General features: G+C 39.2%; 1 protein-coding gene across 2 annotated transcripts in view; it reads left to right on the top strand.

The window, feature by feature from the left end:
* tbc1d9 (TBC1 domain family, member 9 (with GRAM domain)) overlaps nucleotides 1-24,541 on the top strand; it is a 100,071-nt gene extending 75,530 nt beyond the window's left edge. The window contains exons 11-21 of one of the 2 annotated variants that reach the window (XM_061922912.2): nucleotides 66-183; nucleotides 1,832-2,117; nucleotides 3,919-4,048; nucleotides 5,731-5,829; nucleotides 5,970-6,038; nucleotides 6,109-6,349; nucleotides 12,709-12,774; nucleotides 12,871-12,957; nucleotides 16,970-17,038; nucleotides 20,900-21,003; nucleotides 23,566-24,539. In XM_061922912.2, coding sequence (XP_061778896.1) covers nucleotides 66-183; nucleotides 1,832-2,117; nucleotides 3,919-4,048; nucleotides 5,731-5,829; nucleotides 5,970-6,038; nucleotides 6,109-6,349; nucleotides 12,709-12,774; nucleotides 12,871-12,957; nucleotides 16,970-17,038; nucleotides 20,900-21,003; nucleotides 23,566-24,231 — 1,935 coding nt within the window. In that variant the 3' untranslated portion in view covers nucleotides 24,232-24,539. Of the gene's footprint in view, nucleotides 1-65; nucleotides 184-1,831; nucleotides 2,118-3,918; nucleotides 4,049-5,730; nucleotides 5,830-5,969; nucleotides 6,039-6,108; nucleotides 6,350-12,708; nucleotides 12,775-12,870; nucleotides 12,958-16,969; nucleotides 17,039-20,899; nucleotides 21,004-23,565 lie in introns of both variants that reach the window. The other variant, XM_061922913.2, reaches the window with a different exon arrangement.

Raw genomic sequence — 24,541 nt, 5'->3', positions numbered from 1 at the left:
TACGCCGGGTCTGGGTGGAGATAATAACGTGCAAGAATTTGAAAGATATTTCTTGGATGCTTCAGGCCATGAATATCGTGACGTCGGTGTTGCTGCTCTACGCTAAAGAGGAGGAGGCCTTCTGGTTGTTAGTGGCGCTCTGTGAGAGGATGCTGCCAGACTACTACAACACCAGGGTCGTAGGTCAGTATGTTGCTTTTTTTCATCGGATGGGTCAAACCATACTGAAGCATGCATGCCTTATGATACACAAGGAGTGACCCTCAAAGTGTGTCACTTTAAGAAAAAAACCTGCTGTTCATTAAACAGTGTTTACCAGGAAGCGCTTATTTCGGCTTTAAAGTGACAGCTCGTCCTTCAGTAAATGGTGTGCTTCATTTGACATCAGTTTTACCGTATCAATGCCGTGTCAATACAGCTAGTGAGTGTGCAATATACTCATTTACCCATAACTACTAGCTACTTTTTCACACTTTTGATTCATTATTTTTATATTTGTAATGGTTTTCAACTACAATATAATTTTGTTGCACTATGTGGAAATTGGCAAGATTTTTTTATCTTCAGTAACGTTTTTATATTAATATTATTGTTTATAATAAGTGGATAAAAGTATATTACAGTACTTCAAAAAAGATTAAATTAACCCCCCAAAATTGTTACAGTACTGTATAGTGGGACTTTTTTTTTTTTTTACTGTAATACCTAATATTATTATTATTTTTGTTTTGTTGTATTATTATTAATAGTGATAAATATATTACTTCCACATTTAAAAAAAAAAAAGAAACAAAATTACTCCACATTTTGAGAATCGTAGTACTCTATATTGTGTTTTACTGTAGTAACTTGTATTTTTTTAAGGTATTGCTAATATTATTTGGTTTTATTATTATTATTAATAGTGATATGTTGTTAAAAATATATTACTTCCAAATCTTTTTTAAAAAGGAACAAAATTACTCCGCATTTCCAGAATTGTAGTCCTGTATATTGTGTTTTACTGTAGTAACTTGTAATTTTTTTTAAGGTATTGCTAATATTATTTGGTTTTATTATTATTATTATTATTATTATTAATGGTGATATGTTAGTAAAACATATTACTTCAAAATGTTTTTTAAAAAGAAACAAAATGACTCCGCATTTCCAGAATTGTAGTCCTGTATATTGTGTTTTACTGTATTAACTTGTATTTCTTTAAGGTATTTCTATTATTATTTTGTTGTATTATTATTATTAATGGTGATATGTTGGTAAAATATATTACTTCAAAATCTTTTTTAAAAAGAAACAAAATTACTCCGCATTTCCAGAATTGTAGTCCTGCATATTGTGTTTTACTGTATTAACTTGTATTTCTTTAAGGTATTTCTATTATTAATGGTGATATGTTGGTCAAATATATTACTTCAAAATGTTTTTAAAAAGAAACACAATTCCCTCTGTTAAAGGGTTGTGAGACATGTTTTTTTTTACTGTAATAACTTGAAATTAAAAAAAAATAAATATATATATATATATATATATATTGTTGTTTTGGCACTGCAAATATTGTAAATGTCTATTTTATTGTGGCACTTTTACTATTATGATTACCGGTCTTCCCTGATTGGCTGAGAGAAATCACATGATCTACTGCAGTATGTTGCTCAAGGGCACATCATTTAATAGGATAGGATAGACAACCTTGTGCTTGTGGGTCATTACAGTATCATAACTGCTGCTGTTTAGAACTCAAAATGTTCCTTGTATACAGAGGAGGACATTATAAGAATAGAAAGAAGGTTATTTACCTGGAGGTCCCATTGTGATCTTCCATCCATGCCAGGAGCTCTGGTGGATCAAGGCGTGTTCGAGGAGCTGGCTCGCGAGTACGTGCCCCAGCTGTACGACTGCATGCAGGACCTGGGCGTCATCTCCACCATCTCGCTCTCCTGGTTCCTCACCCTCTTCCTGTCGGTCATGCCGTTTGAGAGCGCCGTGGTGGTGGTGGACTGCTTCTTCTACGACGGCATCAAGGTGATCTTTCAGCTGGCGCTCTCCGTGCTGCACGCCAACATCCACCAGCTGCTCGGATGCAAGGACGACGGCGAGGCCATGACCGTGCTGGGCAGGTAAAGAACGAGGAACGGGACCTTCTAGTCCAGGGGTGTCACACTGGTTTTCGTCAAGGGCCACATTGCAGTTAGGGCTGTCCTTAGAGAGCCGCTTGTCACAGCGAATAATAAATGAATTTGCCTATACATTTGAATATTATATATATATTTTTTATATGCACATTGTAAAAAGAAAATCTGTATATATTACAGTAAAGACTCGCAACTCACACTGCAAAAAGTCAGTGTTCAAAAACAAGGAAAAAAAATACAAAAATGAGTTTTTTTTTATTTGAACTAAGCAAAATTATCTGCCAATAGAACAAGAACATTTGGCTTGTCAAGACTTTCCAAAACAAGTAAAATTAGCTAACCTCAATGAACCCAAAAATACCTTAAAATAAGTATATTCTCACTAATAAGTGCACTTTTCTTGGTAGAAAAAAAAAGAGACCTTTTTGCTCAATATGTTGAAAAATATTCTTAAATGAAGTAAATGCTATTGCCATTATCTTGACATAATGATATGCGCTCGGCATTACATTTCTTGAAAACCAGCAAACTTATACTAAAAACTAATTTATTGTTCTTAATGGAAAGGCAACAAGGCAACCGCTTGTTACTCTCGGGGTCTCCTAGCTGCTCAGGCAAATCATATGGTCTAAAGATGCATTTTTCCATTGATAATATCATCGCGCCAAGTGCGTGCTCTTTCAGTCAATTAGTGCGCATATATACAGCCCGGCCCGTGGCCAAAATTTTTTTAATTGTAATTTTGAAGAATTTATCTGAATGTGCATGAACCTTTTCTGTTCAAAATTGTTAGAAATGTTACATGTTAAATGTTTACTGTCAGTTTACTGTACTGTGCCAACTGTACTACTATATGAGTACATATTTTCTATTGTTTCATTGAAAATAAAACAGCAAAGTCCATTTGGCTGTCATCTGTTTTAATTATGAGACACAATTGCGTCAAAATCATGATTTTTTTTTTCATGCTTGAAATAAGAAATGATTACTTTAAAAAAGTAGTTTTATACTTGTGAGTGTTGATGACACAGCTTTGCAACAGTTGATATTCTAGTTTCAAGCATGTTTTACTCAATATAGCTCATCAAATCTCAGCAACAAGCTGTAATATCTTACTGAGATCATTTAGGACCAAAACCCTTAAAACAAGTAAAACACTCTAACATAAAATCTGCTTAGTGAGAAGAATTATCTTATCAGACAGAAAATAAGATTGAGGTATTTAATCTTACTTAGATTTCAGTTTTTGCAGTGTTAACCGTCAAAAAATGTGCGACCCTTTTTCCGTTTACAGTAACACACGGTAAAAACAACAAGCGCAGATTTTACCTTGAGAAAAAAAACGCTCAGTTGACAGAAATTTACTGTAATAAAATGTTTTTATTTTTTTATTTAAAGTTAATATGCTGTAAAAACAACCATAACGTTAACCCCTAAAACCTACAGTGGATGGTTAACTTGCTTTAAAATAGTTCAAGGAGATATCCACAGCATTTGTTTTTACTTAAACCCCAAAAATTGTTTGGAAAGTACGATGATACAGTATTTGTTGCAATATTGGTTCATATTAAAGTTGAAAAAGTGTGCAATTTCATGCAGTGCGTACATTTTTTTCCTGTCCAAACGGAAAGAACAAATACATTTAGTAAACAAAGGTATGGTACCTTATTGACGCATATTTTTTCCAGGCCTTCAAGGGCCATATTAAATGAGGCGGCGGGCCAGACACCTGTGTTCTAGTCGTTGGCCACTCCTAAACCTAAGAGGAGACATTTTCTTCTTCTAGGTACCTGGACAACGTGACCAATAAGGACAGCACCTTGCCCCCCATCCAACATCTGCACTCCTTGCTGACGGACAATGGAGAACCGCATCCAGAGGTGGACATCTTCAAACTGGTCCGCAGCTCTTACGAGGTATTTGCTAGACCAGGTTTTTGTTTCATAAACTTACACCATCCTTAATCCGCTCACTTTTGCATAGTCCTCTAAAGCGGGGGTCCCCAACCACCGGTCCGGGGACCGGTCCGTGCAGCATTTGCAATCGGGCCGGAGAGAAACATTAAATAATTTATAAAGGACTGCATTTTCTCCGACTTAACTTCGGCCTGTCCCACTAGACCAGGGGTGACAAACTTGTTTTCATTGAGGGTCACACCACAGTCATGGCTGCCATTAGAGGGCTGCTTGTAACAGTAAATAATTAATGAATTTGCCTATGAATTTAAATATTTAAAAAAATTTTAACGTAAAGAGTAAAACAAAATCTGTGGATTTGACCACTGTTTTTTACAGAAAAAAACTGGCAGCTTAGTTGCCAGACTTTTACTGTAAAATGTATGGTGTTATTTTATTATTATTATTTTTACAACATATTACTGCAAATAGAAATACAGTACCGCTGTTTAATTTTATTTTGGCAACTCAGTTGCCAGTTTTTTACCCAAATAAAATGTGGTACCATAAAATCATCAACCGTGGATTTAAACAAAAACAAAAAAACTGACAGCTCAGTCGACAGAATTTTACTGTAGAAAAACAAACATTGGTCTTTTTTTTTTTTTTTTTTTCAACTTATATATGCTGTAAAAAAAAAAAAAAAAAATTCCCTAAATTTTACAGTAAAATCTATTGGTCATTTTTATAGTGTACAATTTGATGGATAACTTGCTTCGAAACCATAAGTTAAGCAGATATTTAAGTATTTATTTGGATTTTGACCATAAAAGTTAGATACTATAATATTTGTTGCAATATTGGACACTATTTTTCCCCCTGTCAAACTAGGAAAAAAAAAACCCTAATACCTTTAGTAAGAAAATAAGAAAGTAGAGAAAGAAAATATAAGGTTTTTTTATTTACATATTATTTCCAAGCTTTTGCGGGTCATATAAAAGGACGTGGAGGGGCAGATCTGGCCCGCGGGCCTCGAGTTTGACACCTGTGCACTAGACATTTTCTACCGCTTGTCCCTTTTGGGGTTGCGGGGGGTGCTGGAGCCTATCTCAGCTGCATTCGGGCGGAAGGCGGGGTACATATCAAATATAAATGTGACAGATTGTAGCCAAAGGCTGATTGATTGATTGATTGAAACTTTTATTAGTAGATTGCACAGTACAGTACATATTCCGTACAATTGACCACTAAATGGTAACACCCCAATAGGTTTTTCAACTTGTTTAAGTCGGGGTCCACGTAAATCAATTTCATGATTTCCATCAGCATTTCATTGCAAAGAAAGAAGCCCAGGGCTCCCACTAATTCAGCGTTATAGTGAAACACAGTTTTGTTTGCATATTTTCAGGATATATATATATATGTATATATATATATATATATATATATATGTATGAAATACTTGACTTGGTGAATTCTAGCTGTCAATATACTCCGCCCCTCTTAACCACGCCCCCAACCGTGCCCCGCCCCACCCCAACCACGCCCCCACCTCCCACCTCCCGAAATCGGCGGTCTCAAGGTTGGCAAGTATGCCATTGTTTGAAACCTTTCCGAACTAAATCCCTATGGATTTCATTAGGTCAGCCATGTATTTTGCCATCAAGATGCGACGCCTCCATTGATGTTTGTTTGGCCCTCAGAAATTCGGCTCCATCCGCGCCGACGTGATCGAGCAGATGCGTTTCAAACAGAGGCTGAGGGTCATCCAAACCATCGAAGATACAACAAAGCGCAACGTGGTGAGTTGCGTGTCCAATCAGAAGGGAGCGGGGATAAATGTCAAGACGCCGCTGTAGTTGTAAATTATACCGCCTTTCGTTCACTTTCGTTCACGCTTAACATTGTTCTGCATCCTCGGTTCATGCAATTATTTCCCCAGGTCAGAAGTGTTGTGACAGAGACTGCCTTCAGCATGGACGAGTTAGAGGAACTTTATGTCCTCTTTAAGGTGACTTTCTGCTCCTTAGTTTTCTGTCATGGAAACATTTCTCATCTAATCTCCGCCTGTCATCCCTGAGGCCGAGCACCTGACCAGCTGCTACTGGGGAGGCAGCAGCAACCCCACCGAGCGCCACGACCCCAGCCTGCCCTACCTGGAGCAGTACCGCATCGACGTGGAGCAGTTCAAGGGCCTCTTCAACCTCCTCTTTCCCTGGGCCAACGGCGCCCACTCGGACCCCTTGGCCGCGCGCTTCTTTCGCCTGCTGGATCAGAACGGGGACGCCTTCATTAATTTCCGGGAGTTCATCAACGGCCTCGGTAGGTGCACTGATTACGGGGCGACTTTTGAACTCCCCTATTGCTGTTAGGTCAGGGGTCGGCAACCCAACATGTTGAAAGAGCCATATTGGACCAAAAATACAAAAAACAAATCTATCTGGAGCCGCAAAAAGATAAAAGCCTTATGTAAGTGTTATAATGAAAGTAGGGATGTCCCGATCCAGGTTTTTGCACTTCCGATCCGATACCGATATTGTTTTTGCATTTCCGATCCGATACCGATACTGACCGATACTGGCCTATCCGAGCATGTATTAAAGTTTAAAGTTATTTAGCCTACTTAGTTGTCAGAATCATGTTGAAAAGGGTTTTAGTACTCTTGGTAACAACTAGCCAGCTGAATTAGGGGAGTTTGAATAATACACAATGGTTGGTAACAAGAAACTGACCTGTTTATTCAAGGATAAACACAAAATAGACAAAATTATACATGACAAACAGAAATGGCATCATTGAACTAGGGCTGGGCGATATGGCCTTTTTTTAATATTGCGATATTTTAAGGCCATATTGCGATACACGATATATATCTCGATATTTTGCCTTAGCCTTGAATGAACACTTGATGCATATAATCACAGCAGTATGATGATTCTATGTGTTTTGATTGATTGATTGAGACTTTTATTAGTAGGTTGCACAGTGAAGTACATATTCCGTACAATTGACCACTAAATGGTAACACCCCAATAAGTTTTTCAACTTGTTTAAGTCGGGGTCCACTTAAATTGATTCATGATACAGATATATACTATCAGATATATACTATCATCATAATACAGTCATCACACAAGATAATCACATTGAATTATTTACATTATTTATAATCCAGGGTGTGGAGGGGGGCGCCAGATGTAAGTGTCAAAAAGACAGCCAAAAGAGTTTGATATGAGAATAAATCTAAAGTTAAAATACAGGGTAGAAATGCACCCATTTGCAGGAAATGTAGTCTTGATTTTCAAAATTTTCTTTCAAGGCTTGCATGTCTACATTAAAACATTCTTCTTCATACTGCATTAATATATGCTACTTTTAAACTTTCATGCAGAGAAGGAAATCACAACTAAAAAAATCACTAATTTTTTCATACGGTGTTGATGTGGAAATTTTTGCCTCGGCATTTTGATGGTGTGGACGTGTGGCACCGAATGGAGATAAGCGTCTCGACAGATGTCACAATATTTGAACAATGATGACGAAAACTGTTTTCTCTGTCGTGTCCGTGTGTCGAAAATTGTTATGCGCTTATTTTTTTATTAGATTTTGTGCGTGGCATGGATTTGCTATGCGCAGAGGACGCTTAAACAGTGCACAATTGCACAGGCGAGCACCTTAGAGGGAGCGTTGCTCGCACGGCTGCGCTAGCATCACAGCTAACGTTAGCCATGCTGCTATCTCTCTGCTCGGGGAGGACGTATACGTATGTGACGTATGACGTGACAGTATGTGACGTATGACGTGACAGTATGTGACGTGTGTAAGAAGGTGCGCTTGCTGTCTGTGAGAGGGAGACACAGGAAAGAGTGAGAAGAGCCTGTCGTGTAATGCCAGCAGCTAAAAGCAACTGCGTGAGAATCCACAGACCTGTGGATGTGTTGAAGGTGTGCTGGAAAATGCGGAACAGAAATTACGGAGCAGCAGAAAAGTGGAATGTATTATTTAAATCGGTGCGTTGGAAAACACGGACCGGAGTTTTTTTTTAAACTGGATCTGGATCGGCATTTTCCCATGCCTTGCCGATACGCAATTTTTGGCAAATATCGGCAGCCGATCCGATCCAAATATCGGATCAGGACATCCCTAAATGAAAGCAACACATTAAGTAAGTGTCTCGGAGGGTGAGATAACTCCTGGAAATTATTGGCTTAAAACTGTCAAAGGTATAGATGTGTGTGCCCAAGTTAAAGGAAAGGACAGACTGTCTTCTTCTGATGGATTTATTACAATCTTTGCAAGCTGGGTAACGTTTGCTGTGGTCTGTAACAACATGACACACAAACAACTATCAGAAATGCAGCCAATATTACATACAGACAATGTGTCATGAGACATGCAAATATAAATCAAATACACAGAGGACTTAAGTAAAGGAAATTAAATTAACTCAAATATATCTACAAACGAGGCATAATGATACAATATGTACATACAGCTAGCCTAAATAGCATGTTAGCATGGATTATTAGCACTCCACGCAAGTCAATAACATCAACAAAGCTCACCTTTGTGCATTCACGCACAGCATAAAATGTTTGGTGGCCAAAATGAGACAAAGGAGTGGCATAAAACACGTCTTTCTGTGGCAGCGTCGGAGAAAATTGTACATGTAAACAAGCTACTGTATTTTTCGGACTATAAATCGCAGTTTTTTTCATAGTTTGGCCGGGGGTGCGACTTATACTCAGGAGCGACTTATGTGTGAAATGATTAACACATTAGCGTAAAATATCAAATAATATTATTTATCTCATTCACGTAAGAGACTAGACGTATAAGATTTCATGGGATTTAGCGATTAGGAGTGACAGATTGTTAGGTAAACGTATAGCATGTTCTATATGTTATAGTTATTTGAATGACTCTTACCATAATATGTTACGTTAACATACCAGTTGGTTATTTACAGTGTTGGGACTAACGCGTTACTTTGTAACGCGTTACTGTAACGCCGTTACTATCGGCGGTAACTAGTAATCTAACGCGTTATTTTTTATATATAGTAACTCAGTTACCGTTACTACATGATGCGTTACTGCGTTATTTTGCGTTATTTTTTATGTAGTATCGGCTAGAAACTGAGAAGATCTGAGTGTTGCAGCGCTGCTGAAGAGGCGACAAAAAAGAGGCGCGCCGCGCGCTGTCTGTGTGTACGTGTGTGTGTGCGTGTGTGTGTGGGAGGGGGCGTGTCTGTGTCTATTATCAAGACGTCATGGCGAACCCCGAAGCCGAGTTTCTTAAAATGGAGGTATTTTCAGTACGTTTCTTTTATCGACCAGAAAGAAAAGAACATTTTAGTTGAATGTAAGTTTCAAATATGCTGAAACAGCGACAAAAACAACATGCTTCGACGAAGCTAGTAAAGAGACACACCTCCACCTCCAACAGCGGCTGGATTTTAATGAGGCACTGCACACTGAAGGTACACACATACTGTCAATTCTCTTATATACTCTTTCATTTTAGACTTTTAGAGTGTTTGATTATCACATCACTCTAAATGTTTAGACTATAAAGTTCACAAACATAAAGAGGGATACTAGTGGGCCAGGCTAATATTTCCTTTTCTCTAAACTAAGTGGGGAAATGTGTAGAGTGTTCTGGGCTTCAGACATGATTTTATTTCAGAATTCCTTGAGAGAGAAAAACGCCTGGTTAGGCTTTATGTATGTAGTGTGTGTCTTTCTTGTTTTACAGCTATGTTGTTATTATGCTGTTTGTTACTTATGTATGTTAAGTTGCAGCTATTTAAAATAGTTTTGTCAATTTGTTCTGGTCTGAAACAAATTGGCCCTTTAAAACATATCTTTGTCTTTGTGTGTTGTATGTAGAGCACATTGCTTAGCAGAGTTCAGTGATGCAAATGCATGTCAAGTTGATCAACAGATTGTATTATTCTCCAGTGCAATAACAGTACTAAAATGAAGGCTAAAAGGGCATTAAATGGGGCCTTAAAATTAAAAAAATATATATATATATAAGTAACTAAATAATTACTTTTTGGTTTAAGTAACTGAGTTAGTAACTGAGTTACTTTTGAAATAAAGTAACTAGTAACTGTAACTAGTTACTGGTTTTCAGTAACTAACCCAACACTGGTTATTTATGCCTCATATAACGTACACTTATTCAGCCTGTTGTTCACTATTCTTTATTTATTTTAAATTGCCTTTCAAATGTAAATTCTTGGTGTAGGCTTTTATCAAATAAATTTCCCCCAAAAATGCGACTTATACTCCAGTGCGACTTATATATGTTTTTTTCCTTCTTTATTATGCATTTTCGGCCGGTGCGATTTATACTCCGAAAAATACGGTACGGTGAGTTCAAGGACCGCCAAAATTAGTAGAACAAAACGGCGCTGGCCAAATACTCTCATCAGTGAAGCATAAACACAAACATGTTAAACAGTGAACTTGCTAACAATTAGGAAGGTTTGTGTCATGTTTGTCCTCCAACAGAAACATGATTAAAACCACAATTATATTTTACCCCCATCTTTTTCCATTTTTGAAAAAGCTCCAGGGAGCCACTAGGGTGGTGCTAAAGAGCCGCATGTTGCTGACCCCCGTGTTAGGTCATCTGAACAGTGCGGATGGTCTGAATCTTGTTTCTGTCAAACAACTCAAAATGCAAAACAAAAGGTCAATGAGTAAAAGTACATTAGGCGCAAAATGGCCCCATTCGTCGAGGTCTATACGTCGGTTCATTTGTGCTTTTTCTGACACTGTATTGAACCGTTTCGGTACGGGGGGTTTCGGTTCGGTTTGGAGGTGTACCGAACGAGTTTCCACACGAACATATTAAGTTTATAGATAGATAAATAGATAGATAGCACTTCCTTCTGCCTCTGTCTTTGTCAGTACTCTACACAGCACCCAGCATTGTCCCACCCACACAACCATCTGATTGGTTACACACAGAGCGGTAACAGCCAATCAGCAGTGCGTATTCAGAGCGGTAACAGCCAATCAGCAGTGTGTATTCAGAGCGCATGTAGTCAGTGCTTAGCGTTTAGCAGGTAAGCATCAGGCAGCGGACTCTCCCTAAATGATAATAAACACCTCCCAGTCAAGTACTCGTAACATCACTATGAGCCCGTTGACCTTCTGGAAATATAAAAGGCAGCTCCGCTTGCTCGCAGTCCTGGCTTGAGGTGAAGGCTAATTCGCTTTTAGCGTAACGTTAGCTCATTTTGCGGTGTGTGTGTGTGTGTGTGTGTGTGTGTGTGTTACGGACAGCAAAGCCCTGTCTGTCTGTTATTTCACTTTACCTTTTTCTGTGTTGATTGAGCTGTGTTGAAGCAGCAAAAAAGGACATTATGTTAAATGAAGAGTTTCTGTCTCTGATAGTTGATATAATAATGTGAGTGCATCATTAAGCCTACATGAACTCCATGGTGTTCAGGGATGAATAGTCTCTCCTATTGCTATTGTACCATTTTTTCAGCTATAGTTACATTAATCATTAGAAATGCAGCAGCCTAGTTTTGAATGGCAGGGTCCCTGCTATCACATGTTGATAAAAATATAACATTTACATAATAAAAATCAACTACAGGCTTCCCAAATGCTGTAATAAATTAAGCATGATGAGTTGACTTGAAACTGTTTAATGTTGCACTTTTTATATGTAGAAGAAAATGTGTGTCATTTTATTTAATCTGAACAACTTGAGGCAGTTTAATGTTGATTAACGTGGGCAGAATTATTATAGTGTTCCCAATGTTAAAAGGATAAAGCCATTGTTTACAAATTTGGTAAATAATTAACCAAAAAATGTATATTTTGTTGTTTTCTTACTGTACCGAAAATGAACCGAACCGTGACCTCCAAACCGAGGTACGTACCGAACTGAAATTTTTGTGTACCGTTACACCCCTAGTAACTGAAGTTTTTGCGTTTGAATTTTTGGAACGGAATGTTTTTAAAGGTAAAAAATGTTTTATTATGCTGACAATTTAATTAAAAAAAATGTTTTTTAAAATTCAGTGTAAAAAAATTCAGTGCTGAAAAATCGAGTGTCGAAAAATTTGCCACTTGAAAAAGCAATACTACATCCATCCATTTTCTACCACTTGTCCCACTTCCGGCAAATTAAGATTGAAGCAATCGATCCTGTCTCAGAACCAGCCAATGAGGTGTCAAGTTGGACGTCATGTGACACGGGTCTTGCAAAGCAGCATAAATAAAGCAGTTAACTGGGCCACCCAAGAATATACAACAACTCTTCTCAACAAAAGAGGAGAAATATAATCTTAGAGAAAAACTTACTTTAAAACATTTGTACGCACGTACAACACTTAAGACCTTTAGTACATCAGAATGTGGATTTAAATGATGGAATGGATTAAGCAAAGCAATCAATGTACTAATATGATCCACTTCAAGAAACTCTTCAAACTGTTTACAAAGTACAAAGAAGAAGAACCATGATAAACATTCTGAATTACCTGATTTAGACAGTAAACTAGTTGAGACAGAATCTACAGCGCCTCCGCTGGTTGCCTCCAAGTACTGCGCCCAGTTTTTTGATGCTCTGTTGTGTATGCGTCAGGTCAACCAGTTTTGTGCCGAGTCCACGATGGCGCCAAACTAACGCAGTTTGTTGGTGTGTTGCAGGTGTTCTATGTCACGGGGACCTCACAGAGAAGCTGAAGCTCCTCTACAAGACGCACGTTCTACCTGGTGAGTGTCGGCCCACGCCACACGTCTTCTCCTGAACGACAGGAAATATTTGTGATTGTGATGCGGGTTCTCTGAAATGATACGGTTTTCTGTCAGAGATGACGAGTGAACAGGAGGAGCCTGACTCCGCCTTCGAGGCCACGCAGTACTTCTTTGAAGACATCACCCCGGAAACATCAATAGGTAAGAACTGGCATCGTAACTAATCTCATTGTATGCATTCTTAGAGAGGAATCAAACAGGAAGTCAGCATGTTTATGATAGCATCAGTCCGATTAGTGCTCTTTGTGACAAATGTTCACGGTCAGAGCGGATTAGCCATGTTTCTATAGTTTATTTATCATGACATATCCTTATGACTTGGATTTATTATTATTACAACAATACATAGGAAGGATTTGTTTCTCATCACAGTTGTCCCGGCTCACCACATCATATATTTTTGGATATTTCTTTAAAGCAGGGGTCTCCCTGTCTATGAAATGTGGGTTCTTTTTTATTCTATATTTTTTACACAAATTTAAATCGCTTTAAAAAGAAGATCTGAAACCGAATCCCTAAAGTGACAATTGACTCTCGATTCAACACGATTCTCCATTCAAACGGATTCTTGCGTTGTATTACCGTATTTTTCGGACTATAAGTCGCAGTTTTTTTCAAAGTTTGGCCAGGGACTTATACTCAGGAGCGACTTATGTGTGAAATGATGAACACATTAGTGTAAAATATCAAATAATATTATTTATCTCATTCACGTAAGAGACTAGACGTATAAGATTTCATGGGATTTAGCGATTAGGAGTGACAGATTGTTTGGTAAACGTATAGCATGTTCTATATGTTATAGTTATTTGAATGACTCTTACCATAATATGTTACGTTAACATACCAGTTGGTTATTTATGCCTCATATAACGTACACTTATTCAGCCTGTTGTTCACTATTTTTTATTTATTTTAAATTGCCTTTCAAATGTCTATTCTTGGTGTTGGCTTTTATCAAATAAATTTTCCCCAAAAATGAGACTTATACTCCAGTGCGACTTATATGTTTTTTTCCTTAATTATGCATTTTCAGCCGGTGCGACTTATACTCCGGTGCGCCTTATACTCCGAAAAATACGGTATTTGGTATAACAAGTATAATGAAACTTTTTCAAATTAAGTTACAAATGAGAAAAGCCCCTTGTCGTTGCATGTAGATGGCCTTAAAACATATTTTTAAAAGATGGATTTTTGCTAAAAAGAAAACCACACATAGTGAATTTTAGTGAATTAAAATAATAAACTGTAACGACCTGCTGGTGGTAATGTTTGGATTTGAAGTTAGTTTTTCCCATGTTTGCAAACACACCGTCCGTGCCTGAAAGGTGATTGGCGGAGAATGAGGAAGTGACGTTGTGTGCCCGGTGGGGGTGTAACGGTACACAAAAATTTCGGTTCGGTTCGGTACGTACCTCGGTTTAGAGGTCACGGTTCGGTTCATTTTCGGTACAGTAAGAAAACAACAAAATGTAAATTTTTTGGTTATTTATTTACCAAATTTGTAAACGATGGCTTTATCCTTTTAACATTGGGAACACTATAATAATTCTGCCCACGTTAATCAACATTAAACTGCCTCAAGTTGTTGCTCAGATTAAATAAAATGACAAAACTTTTCTTCTACATATAAAAAGTGCAACATTAAACAGTTTCAAGTCAACTCATCATGCTTAATTTATTACAGCATTTGGGAAGCCTGTAGTTGATTTTTATTATGTAAATGTTATATTTTTATCAACATGTGATAGCAGGGACACTGCCATTCAAAACTAGGCTGCTACATTACTAATGATTAATGTAACTATTGCTGGAAAAAATAGTACAAAAGCAATAGGAGAGACTATTCATCCCTGAACACCATGGAGTTCATGTAGGCTTAATGATGCACTTACATTATTATATCAACTATCAGAGACAGAAACTCTTCATTTAACATAATGTCCTTTTTTGCTGCTTCAACACAGCTCAATCAACACAGAAAAAGGTAAAGTGAAATAACAGACAGACAGGGCTTTGCTGTCCGTAACACACACACCGCAAAATTAGCTAACGTTACGCTAAAAGCGAATTAGCCTTCACCTCAAGCCAGGACTACAAGCGAGCTGAGCTGCCTTTTATATTTCTAGAAGGTCAACGGGCTCATAGTGATGTTACTAGTAGTTGACTGGGAGGTGTTTATTATCATTTGGGGAGAGTCCGCTGCCTGATGCTTACCTGCTAAACGTTAAGTACTGACTACATGCGCTCTGAATATGCACTGCTGATTGGCTGTTACCGCTCTGTTTGTAACCAATCAGATGGTTGTGTGGGTGGGACAATGCTGGGTGCTGTGTAGAGGACTGACAGAGACAGAGGCAGAAGGAAGCGGAGGCGGCTACTTAATATGTTCGTTTGGAAACTCGTTCGGTACACCTCCGAACCGAACCGAAACCCCCGTACCGAAACGGTTCAATACAAATACACGTACCGTTACACTCCCAGTGTCCGGTGGGGAAGCGTGGACTCACAGAGACGAAAGTGTGTACACTGGAGGTAAAACCTGTTGGAATTGTGCCATTTGTTATCATAAGATTGGTAATAAAAGGTAAAAATAGCATCGGGCGTTGTGTAATTTATTCTGCGGGCTACAATATATTATATTACTTTATTGTGTTTTCAAGTAAAAAAAAGTAATAAAAAATGCCGTGGTGGCCCGTCACATTCAATTACATTAAGGGGAAACCCTAAGTCATAAGTGTCAAACTCAAGGCCCGAGGGCCAGCTATGGCCCGCCACATTATTTTATGTGGCCCGCGAAAGCCTGGAAAAAATGGGTTTCAATAAAATACTTTTTTTTTTTTTACTAAATGCATTCGTTTTTTAAGTTTTGACAGAAAAAAAATATGCATTTTAAACTTTAATACTATCTGATCATGCCAATTATATTATTATATGCTGTCTTGCAAAACTATTTTTGTGAGATAAAAACCAATAGTTAAATATCTGCTTGTCACCTTTATTTATGATTTTAAAGCAAGTTATACATTAAAAAAATTTAATAATCAAATGCATTTCGATGAATCACAGGTTATTAGACACAACAAACTCCCTTCTTGTCTCTCATGTACACACACCTGTTGTTGTTGACTTTGGACTTATCGGCTGCACAAGATCAAGGCCGCGGAACAGAGACACACTGTAGGCTTACACACAAACCCCTCCCCCCCAAACCCAACGCCCTCGACGCAAATCCCATAGGGGTGATGAAAGGATGGTCAGCACCGAGAGCTGCGGCCTACCATCATGACCCCGCACTCCCTTCCCTCTGTTGCTAGATATCTCGAGATGTACGTTGTAATATGTATGTGTGCTTTGCTATGGAGGTTTTTTTCCCACTCCAGACGGGGCCCCCTTAGGAGCCCAGTCTAGATTGTATTTTTTTACTCATCCTTCCACAGCGTTTTACCTTTTCCCCCATCTTTTACGGGGCGCCTTGTGGCGACCCATCAGTTCCTGTTCTGTAACCCTGTACACTGTTTGTTTGTCTAATCTTGAACGGGTTTGTGCTGAATACATAGTTTCATTGTACTTGTGCAATGACAATAAAGACCTATCTATTACGCGCATGCATAATGTAAATTAATATAAAAAAGCGGCCTTCTGAAAGCAGCCATTACTGTGATGTGGCCCTCAATGAAAATGAGTTTGACACCCCTGCCCTGAGTATTGGCAACAGACTGAAAATGCAATGATAACCATAGAACAGGAAATGGAACCGACTGCGACACAGGAGACGGGTCTGGCTGTTTTACAATATGAATTAATATCATGTGTTGAAAGGATAAGTAGTTATACTTTTACTTTTATTTGACTGTATTGGACAGTAGTTAACTTCTTTGCATTCAAATGTTATTTTAAAACATTTCCTGTACAGTTAATAAGAACTTTATGACCCTAAAACCCATTAGTTCTATTTCCAAAGGGATACATTCAGAATTTGGAAGTAAACCAGAATCACAGAACGGATCTTGTTTGACTTCCGAGGTTCCACTGTGATATTCTGTTGATTACACAATCAGTGTTTGCCACATCACACAACCGTCTGTCCATTCACTTATTGACCTCACGTAGAGAGTCCAGGCTAAACCTCCACTATTTCCTCTCTCCTCAGGCCAGGACACAAAGAACCGAAGTGAGAAGGATGACGGCTTTGTCAGGGTTACTTTCAAAACGGAAAAAGGTAAAGCAACATGGATTGGAAAGTAGTCGCTTTCACACTTTGGACCGTCGCCTCGTTGTACGACACTATATTACTCTCCTGACTTAGTGGAGTACTTTGAGTCTTTTTGTTTATTCTTGCAGTGGCAGTTATGGTTAACAACCGGGGGGAGGAGTGATCGTATTACCCGATTTTACGGTCTATAGAGTGCACCAAATTTGAGAAGAAATAATCCTTTTTACATGTATTAGTCGCACCGGACCATAAGGCGCAGATAAATACCGGTTCAGAAGATTTTGTAAATATTTATTTACCTTAATTGTTTCTAGGGATGTCCGATAATGGCTTTTTTGCCGATATCCCATATTCCGATATTGTCCAACTCTTAAGTACCGATATCAACCGATACCGATATATGCAGTTGTGGAATTAACACATTATTATGCCTAATTTGGACAACCAGGTATGGTGAAGATAAGGTCCTTTTTTTTAAAAAAATTAATAAAATAAAATAAGATAAATAAATTAAAAACATTTTCTTGATTAAAAAAGAAAGTAAAACAATATAAAAACAGTTACTGTATTTTTCGGAGTATAAGTCGCTCCGGAGTATAAGTCGCACCGGCCGAAAATGCATAATAAAGAAGGAAAAAACACATATATAAGTCACACTGGTATGTTAACTTAACATATTATGGTTACTCTCACAATATTATGTCAGACCCACTCGACATCCATTGCATTCGGTCTCCAAAGTTTCTCATAGTCATTCACATCGACGTCCCACTGGGGTGAGTTTTTCCTTGCCCTTATGTGGGCTCTGTACCAAGGATGTCGTTGTGGCTTGCGCAGCCCTTTGAGACACTTGTGATTTAGGGCTATATAAATAAACATTGATTGATTGATATTATGGTAAGAGTCATTCAAATAACTATAACATATAGAACATGCTATACGTTTACCAAACAATCTGTCGCTCCTAATCGCTAAATCCCATGAAATCTTATACGTCTAGTCTCTTACGTGAATGAGATAAATAATGTTATTTGACATTGTACGGTAATGTGTTAATCATTTCACACATAAGTCGCTCCTGAGTATAAGTCGCACCCCCGGCCAAACTATGAAAAAAAATGCGACTTATAGTCCGAAAAATACGGTACATAGAAACTAGCAATTAATGAAAATGAGTAAAATTAACTGTTAAAGTTTAGTACTATTAGTGGACCAGCAGCATGCACAATCATGTGTGCTTACGGACTGTATCCCTTGCAGACTGTATTGATATATATTGATATATAATGTAGGAACCAGAATATTAATAACAGAAAGAAACAACCCTTTTGTGCGAATGAGTGTGAATGAGTATAAATGGGGGAGGGAGGTTTTTTGGGTTGGTGCACTAATTGTAAGTGTATCTTGTGTTTTTTATGTTGCTTTAATGAAAAAAACGATACCGATAATTTCCGATATTACATTTTAAAGCATTTATCGGCCGATATTATCGGACATCTCTAATTGTTTCCAAACGGTGTCTGTCACACGGCAGAAAAAATGGCTGATCAAACAAAACAAAAGTCATTGTCATGGACCCACTCATAGACATCTTATAAGTAGACGCAGCATGGAGCGCTACTGCCTACTGGCGCTGACGAGACGCGGGGCCGCCATCTTGGAGTGGTGATCCGCTCCACTCAGTACAGTTCATTTGGCAGGAGCAATGAACTGTCAGCGCATTTAATTCATCTTACCTCACTGAATACCACTGATTTTCACGCGCTTGTTTGTCATACGTGTAGCTGTGATAAAGGACACATGTTTTGGCGTGTGTTATTACTCATAGTTTGCTTAACAGTAATAGAATATTCTTATATGCTATAAGTGACCAGACTTCCGAGATCAAAACTGGAGCCCACTCTCACAGACTGGGGTCTGTCTGTGAGCAGCCAGTTGCATAGGGGGGTACTGAATCTATACTAAAGACCAGTGACGTGCGGTGAGGTTGATGACTGGTGAGGCACTGACTTCATCACAGTCAGATTTACAAACATATGAACCCTAAAGAGCATCTTATTCACCATTTGATTGGCAGCAGTTAACTGGTTATGTTTAAAAGCTCATACCAGCATTCTTCCCTGCTTGGCACTCAGCATCAAGGGTTGGAATTGGGGGTTAAATCACCAAAAATGATTCCCGAGCGCGGCGCCGCTCCTGCCCACTGCTCCCCTCACCTCCCAGGGGGTGATCAAGGGATGGGTCAAATGCAGAGGACAAATTTCATTACACCTAGTGTGTGTGTGACAATCATTGGTACTTTAACTTAACTTTAACTTTACACATACAAACTGTAGCACACAAAAAAGCACATTTAATTAAAAAAACGTTATTATGGTCTTACCTTTACTTATAAATGCGCCGCTGTTGTGCTGGATTAATGAACTCCCTGATGGGAGTGTTATATCAACTAAAGCCCTCACTTCAACTTTCCACGTGCAAGATTGAATCTATTTAAAAAAGTGTAACCGAGGGTTTATAAATGTCGCCTATACTGTATGAAACTACAAAATAACAAACACGGAGGCTCCAGTTTACACAAGGACCACTTTATTTACCTTCTTTCAAAAACCTCCACAACGTGACATCACTTCCGCTCTTAGCGCCTTCAAAATAAGAGCTCAAGGTATATACTGTATAACAGCGCATAACAGGAACTTAACATCACAAAGAGGAAAGCCCATAAAAATAGGTTACAAAAGTTATTTAATAAAAAGCCAAAAAGTGCAAAAACAATAATGTGTTGGAGGAGTTGTGAATTAGGTACACCTGCAGTATGCAGGTGTACCTAATGTTGTGGCCCTGCAGTCATTCACAACTCCTCCAACACGAACATTATTGTTTTTGCACTTTTTGGCTTCTTATGAAATAACTTTTTTAAATAGATTCAATCTTGCACGTGGAAAGTTTAAATGTGGGCTTTAGTTGATATAACACTCCCGTCATGGAGTTGCCGTGAATTCTACGGCGGGGGTGCAGGAGGCAAGCCTCAGCCAGTGCGTCTTTTGCAGCCGTTTTATGATCGCTCAGCACAAGAAATACTTTACACACATACAGTTGTTGACAAAATACACTGTACATTATATACCTCAGCTAACTAAACTATGGAAATGTATAATATAGTTCATATAGCAATACAGTCTCACTGCACAGCAGGCCAGCAGTTAGCCGAGTCCGTCCATGTTGAGGCACTGAGTGACGTGCCTCGACTGGCTGCTGTTCACCGCACCGTCTCTTCTCAGTATTTGAACGGCAAATGTGAAAATTCAGCGATTTTGAATAAAAATAATCTAAAACTGGTGAAGTTAAATGGAAAATAACTTTATAGTATAATCACTGGATACATTTAACAATTTAATATATATTTTTTTCTTTTTACATTTTTTTTCTTTCCATGATGGCAGGTGATGCCCTGCCTCACCTGCCTCTAGTGACTGCACGTCACTGATAGGGGGGTACTGAATCTATACTAAATACCTAGCACACAGTGAACCTTGTGGATTAGATGGCGTGAGTGCGCCCTATTAGGGGCGGCGACCCCAACAATGTTTCTTCTTATGTTTGCTCGTAAAAAAAAAAAAAAAAAAAAAAAAAAAAAGCATCATATTCATGCTTTTAGACAGGGGCACCATAAACAAAAGGACACTATTTTTGCACCACTTGTAATTCTTATACCCGAATGTCACGCTGATTTCTTCGCATTCTTGCCGTGAAAAACACAACTGTGCTGATCGTGGTGTGACACTGCAGATATATGCATTGCTTTGTTGGACCACGTGAAAAATGTCATTTTTTTCATTTTGTTTTTTTCACTTTCTCGTCTTCCAGTGAAGAAACTCAACAACCCCGACTACCGACACTACCTGAAACTGTGGAACCAGGAGAGCAAGTCTAAGACGGAGCACACTAAGGATCTTCCCAAGCTGAATCAGGTAGGAACTCACTTCCCGGCTTCTTAGCCCTTTGTAACGACTAAGGGAACATTCCTGCCCTATAATAACAATACCATTTTTACCCGACTATAGAGCGCACTGTTATAAAAGCCACACCCACTACATTTTAGAAAAAATACACATATGCGGTCCTCTCCAAGGTTTCTCATAGTCATTCACATTTACGTCCCACTGGGGTGAGTTTTCCCTGCCCCTATGTGGGCTCTGTACCGCGGATGTCATTGTGGCTTGTGCAGCCCTTTGAGACACTTGTGATTTAGGGCTATATAAATAAACATTGATTGATTGATTGATTGATTAGATAACAAGGCCCACCTGGGCCATCTACGCACCTGTCGCCGTCTTCGACAACACCCCGTTCCGCGGCAGGCCAGTAGGCCACGCCCCCCTCTACATGCTGGTTATTGCTAAGGACTTGGAACAAGCAATCGCATCAAATGGCGTGGTTTAGTTTCACTTCTTATTTTATTTTTTATCATGAAATGTGTCTGCTGTCATTAAGAACTTGCGAGACACAACCACAATAAATGACACACGTGGGTATGGAGGTGTGCCAGGGTTTGACTTTTGGATTATTAGGGACCGAGTCCCTTTGGGACAGAGGACCCTATTGAATTTCTAGCGTTTTATTATTATTATACCGCCGCCTCTTTGAGCTGTAATTTGACCCCCTTAACATGATTCAAAACTCACCAAATTGAACACACACATCAGGACTGGCGAAAATTGCGATCTAATCAAAAAACCAAACCCCAAAACTCAAAATTGCGCTCTAGCGCCCCCTAGGAAGATAACACAGACAAAACTGCCTCTAACTCCCAGTAGGAATGTCGTAGAGCAGGGGTGCTCATTACGTCGATCGCGAGCTACCGGTCGATCTCGGAGGGTGTGTCAGTCGATCACCAGCCAGGCATTAAAAAAATAGTCCTAAAAATGAGCGATCATAAATCTTCACTATGACGTCACTTTCGTCACTCGATTGACATTCACGGCACCCGAGGGTCTTCTGAGATGACGCTGGCTGCTGCCAGCTCATTAAAATTACCGACTGGAAGGCGAGAAACACTTTATTTCAACAGACTCTGGCGCCGTACCTGTCGTCAAAAACTCCAAAGACCGACTGCACAGTTGCACAGTTGCGCTAACAATATAAGAGTGTCAGAAAGCTGGCGTGCACAAGCTAGCAAGCTACGGAGTTTGCCGACAATGTATTTCTTGTAAAGTGTATACAAAGGAGTACGGAAGCTGGACAAATAACTTGCCAAAAACCAACCACTTTCATGTGGTATTGGACAGAAAGGAGGACTTTTTTTCTCCTCCATTCGAAAATGCGGACATTATTAGCACTACTGTCTGATTCCAGTCAATGCAAGTCATCAGAATCAGGTAATACACCAACTTATATTCTTGTCTTCATGAAAGAAAGGAATCTATATGTGTTAAACATGCTTGTATTATCTTTAAACACCTTTAACTTATTAACAATATTAACTATATGTAATAAACATGCTTGTATTATCTTTAAACACCTTTAACTTGTTAACAATATTAACTATATGTGTTAAACATGCTTGTATTATCTTTAAACACCTTTAACTTGTTAACAATATTAACTACCGGTATATGTATTAAACATTCTTGTATTATCATTAAACACCTTTAATTTTTTAACAATATTAACTGTGTTAAACATGCTTGTATTATCATTAAACACCTTTCACTTGTTAACAATATTAGCTATATGTATTAAACATGCTTGTATTATCATTAAACACCTTTAATTTTTTAACAATATTAACTATATGTGTTAAACATGCTTTCATTATCTTTAAACACCTTTTACTTGTTAACAATATTAACTATATGTATTAAACATACTTGTATTATCATTAAACACCTTTAATGTATTAACAATATTAACTATATGTGTTAAACATGCTTGCATTATCATTAAACACCTTTAACTTGTTAACAAAAACATATATTTCATAAATAAGTAAATATAAATTATATATATGAATGAGGTAGATCCCCACGACTTGATCAATTGAAAAGTAGCTCGCCTGCAGAAAAAGTGTGAGCACCCCTGTCGTAGAGACATGTAACCAAAACCTCTATGTAGGTCTCACTCAGACCTAGATTTCATACACTGACAACACCCAGCAAAAATCAACAAGAAGTTTGCAATTCCCCCTTCAAAACAAAAGTTGTGTAAAAACAGTCCCCTTTTTTCAAACATTATCTCCTCTGGGCGCGTTTGTCGTGTCTGCTTCAAATTAGCACAGGAGAGAGATTGAACCCTTCTGATTAAAAGTTAATGAAAGAGTTTTAATTACTGCTCCGGTTTGGATTTTATGAGCCCTCAAAGTCGGTCCCGTCCATCGCTGCTTGCAGCTTTAATTTTGTTTTATTTCTACTATGAAATGTGTTATGCATAATGAATAACTTGAGAGAAGCCATTCTGCGTCCTGTGCACGGACTCACGCGGGGCGGACTTGAGCGCGGGCACACTCGACAGTTGTTGATTGTGTTCTCCCGCAGAGCCAGTTCATCGAGCTGTGCAAGACCCTGTACAGCATGTTCAGCGAGGACGTGGCGGAGCAGGAGCTGTACCACGCCACCGCCACCGTCACCAGCCTGCTGCTGGAGATGGGCGAGGTGGGCAAGCTCTTCTGCCGCGCCGGCAGGGACCGGGAGCGAACCCAACCGACCGAGGCGCGCCAGACGGACGCCTTTGTTCCCGGCGCGGCGGACGAGGGAAAAGGCGGGGACGTCCGCGAGCCCTCGCCGCCCATGCAGGACATCAAGCTGGAGGACTCGTCTCCCAAAGACAACGGCGCCTCGTCGTCGGCCATGCTCATCTCCGACGACGAGGCCAAAGACGACACGTCGGTGTCGTCGTACTCGGTGCTCAGCGCCGGCTCGCACGACCTGGACGACAAGCTGCAGTGCGAAGACATCGCCGACGACACGGTGCTGGTGAGGAGCGAGGGCCAGGACGAGCGCGGCGGCGGCGGAGGCGTGGACAAAGACTGGGCCATCACCTTTGAGCAGTTCCTGGCGTCCGTGCTCACCGAGCAGGCGCTGGTCAGCTACTTCGAGAAGCCCGTGGACGTGACGGCTCGCATCACAAACGCTAAGAATGTTCACAAAGTGGGGCGCCCCCTGCTGTCCACCAGTGACTATGACATCTCTCTGTCCGGCTAGGAGTCCTATTCCTCTCCGTGGACTTGACACCAATATTTCATGTCCAGTACAGACTTGTACTAGAAAGTACTGACACCAATATTTCATGTCCAGTAGTAGAAAGTACACGTGCAGTAGACGTCTTGTCTTCTGTCCACAATATTGCACGTCCTGAATGTTGCTCAACTATATACCGCTCACCTCCGTTTACCCTTTAAGATACTACTGCACTCTCCTACTATCCAGTGTAGTACTACTACTGCACTCTCCTAGTATCCATTTTGTACTACTACTTCACTTTCCTAGTATCCAGTGTAGTACTACTACTGCA

This window comes from Nerophis lumbriciformis, linkage group LG27 (genome assembly GCF_033978685.3).
Source record: "Nerophis lumbriciformis linkage group LG27, RoL_Nlum_v2.1, whole genome shotgun sequence".
In the NCBI taxonomy this organism is placed as follows: domain Eukaryota; kingdom Metazoa; phylum Chordata; class Actinopteri; order Syngnathiformes; family Syngnathidae; genus Nerophis; species Nerophis lumbriciformis.
The sequence above is the reverse complement of the archived record's forward strand: the minus strand, read 5'-3'. Positions and strand labels throughout refer to the sequence as shown.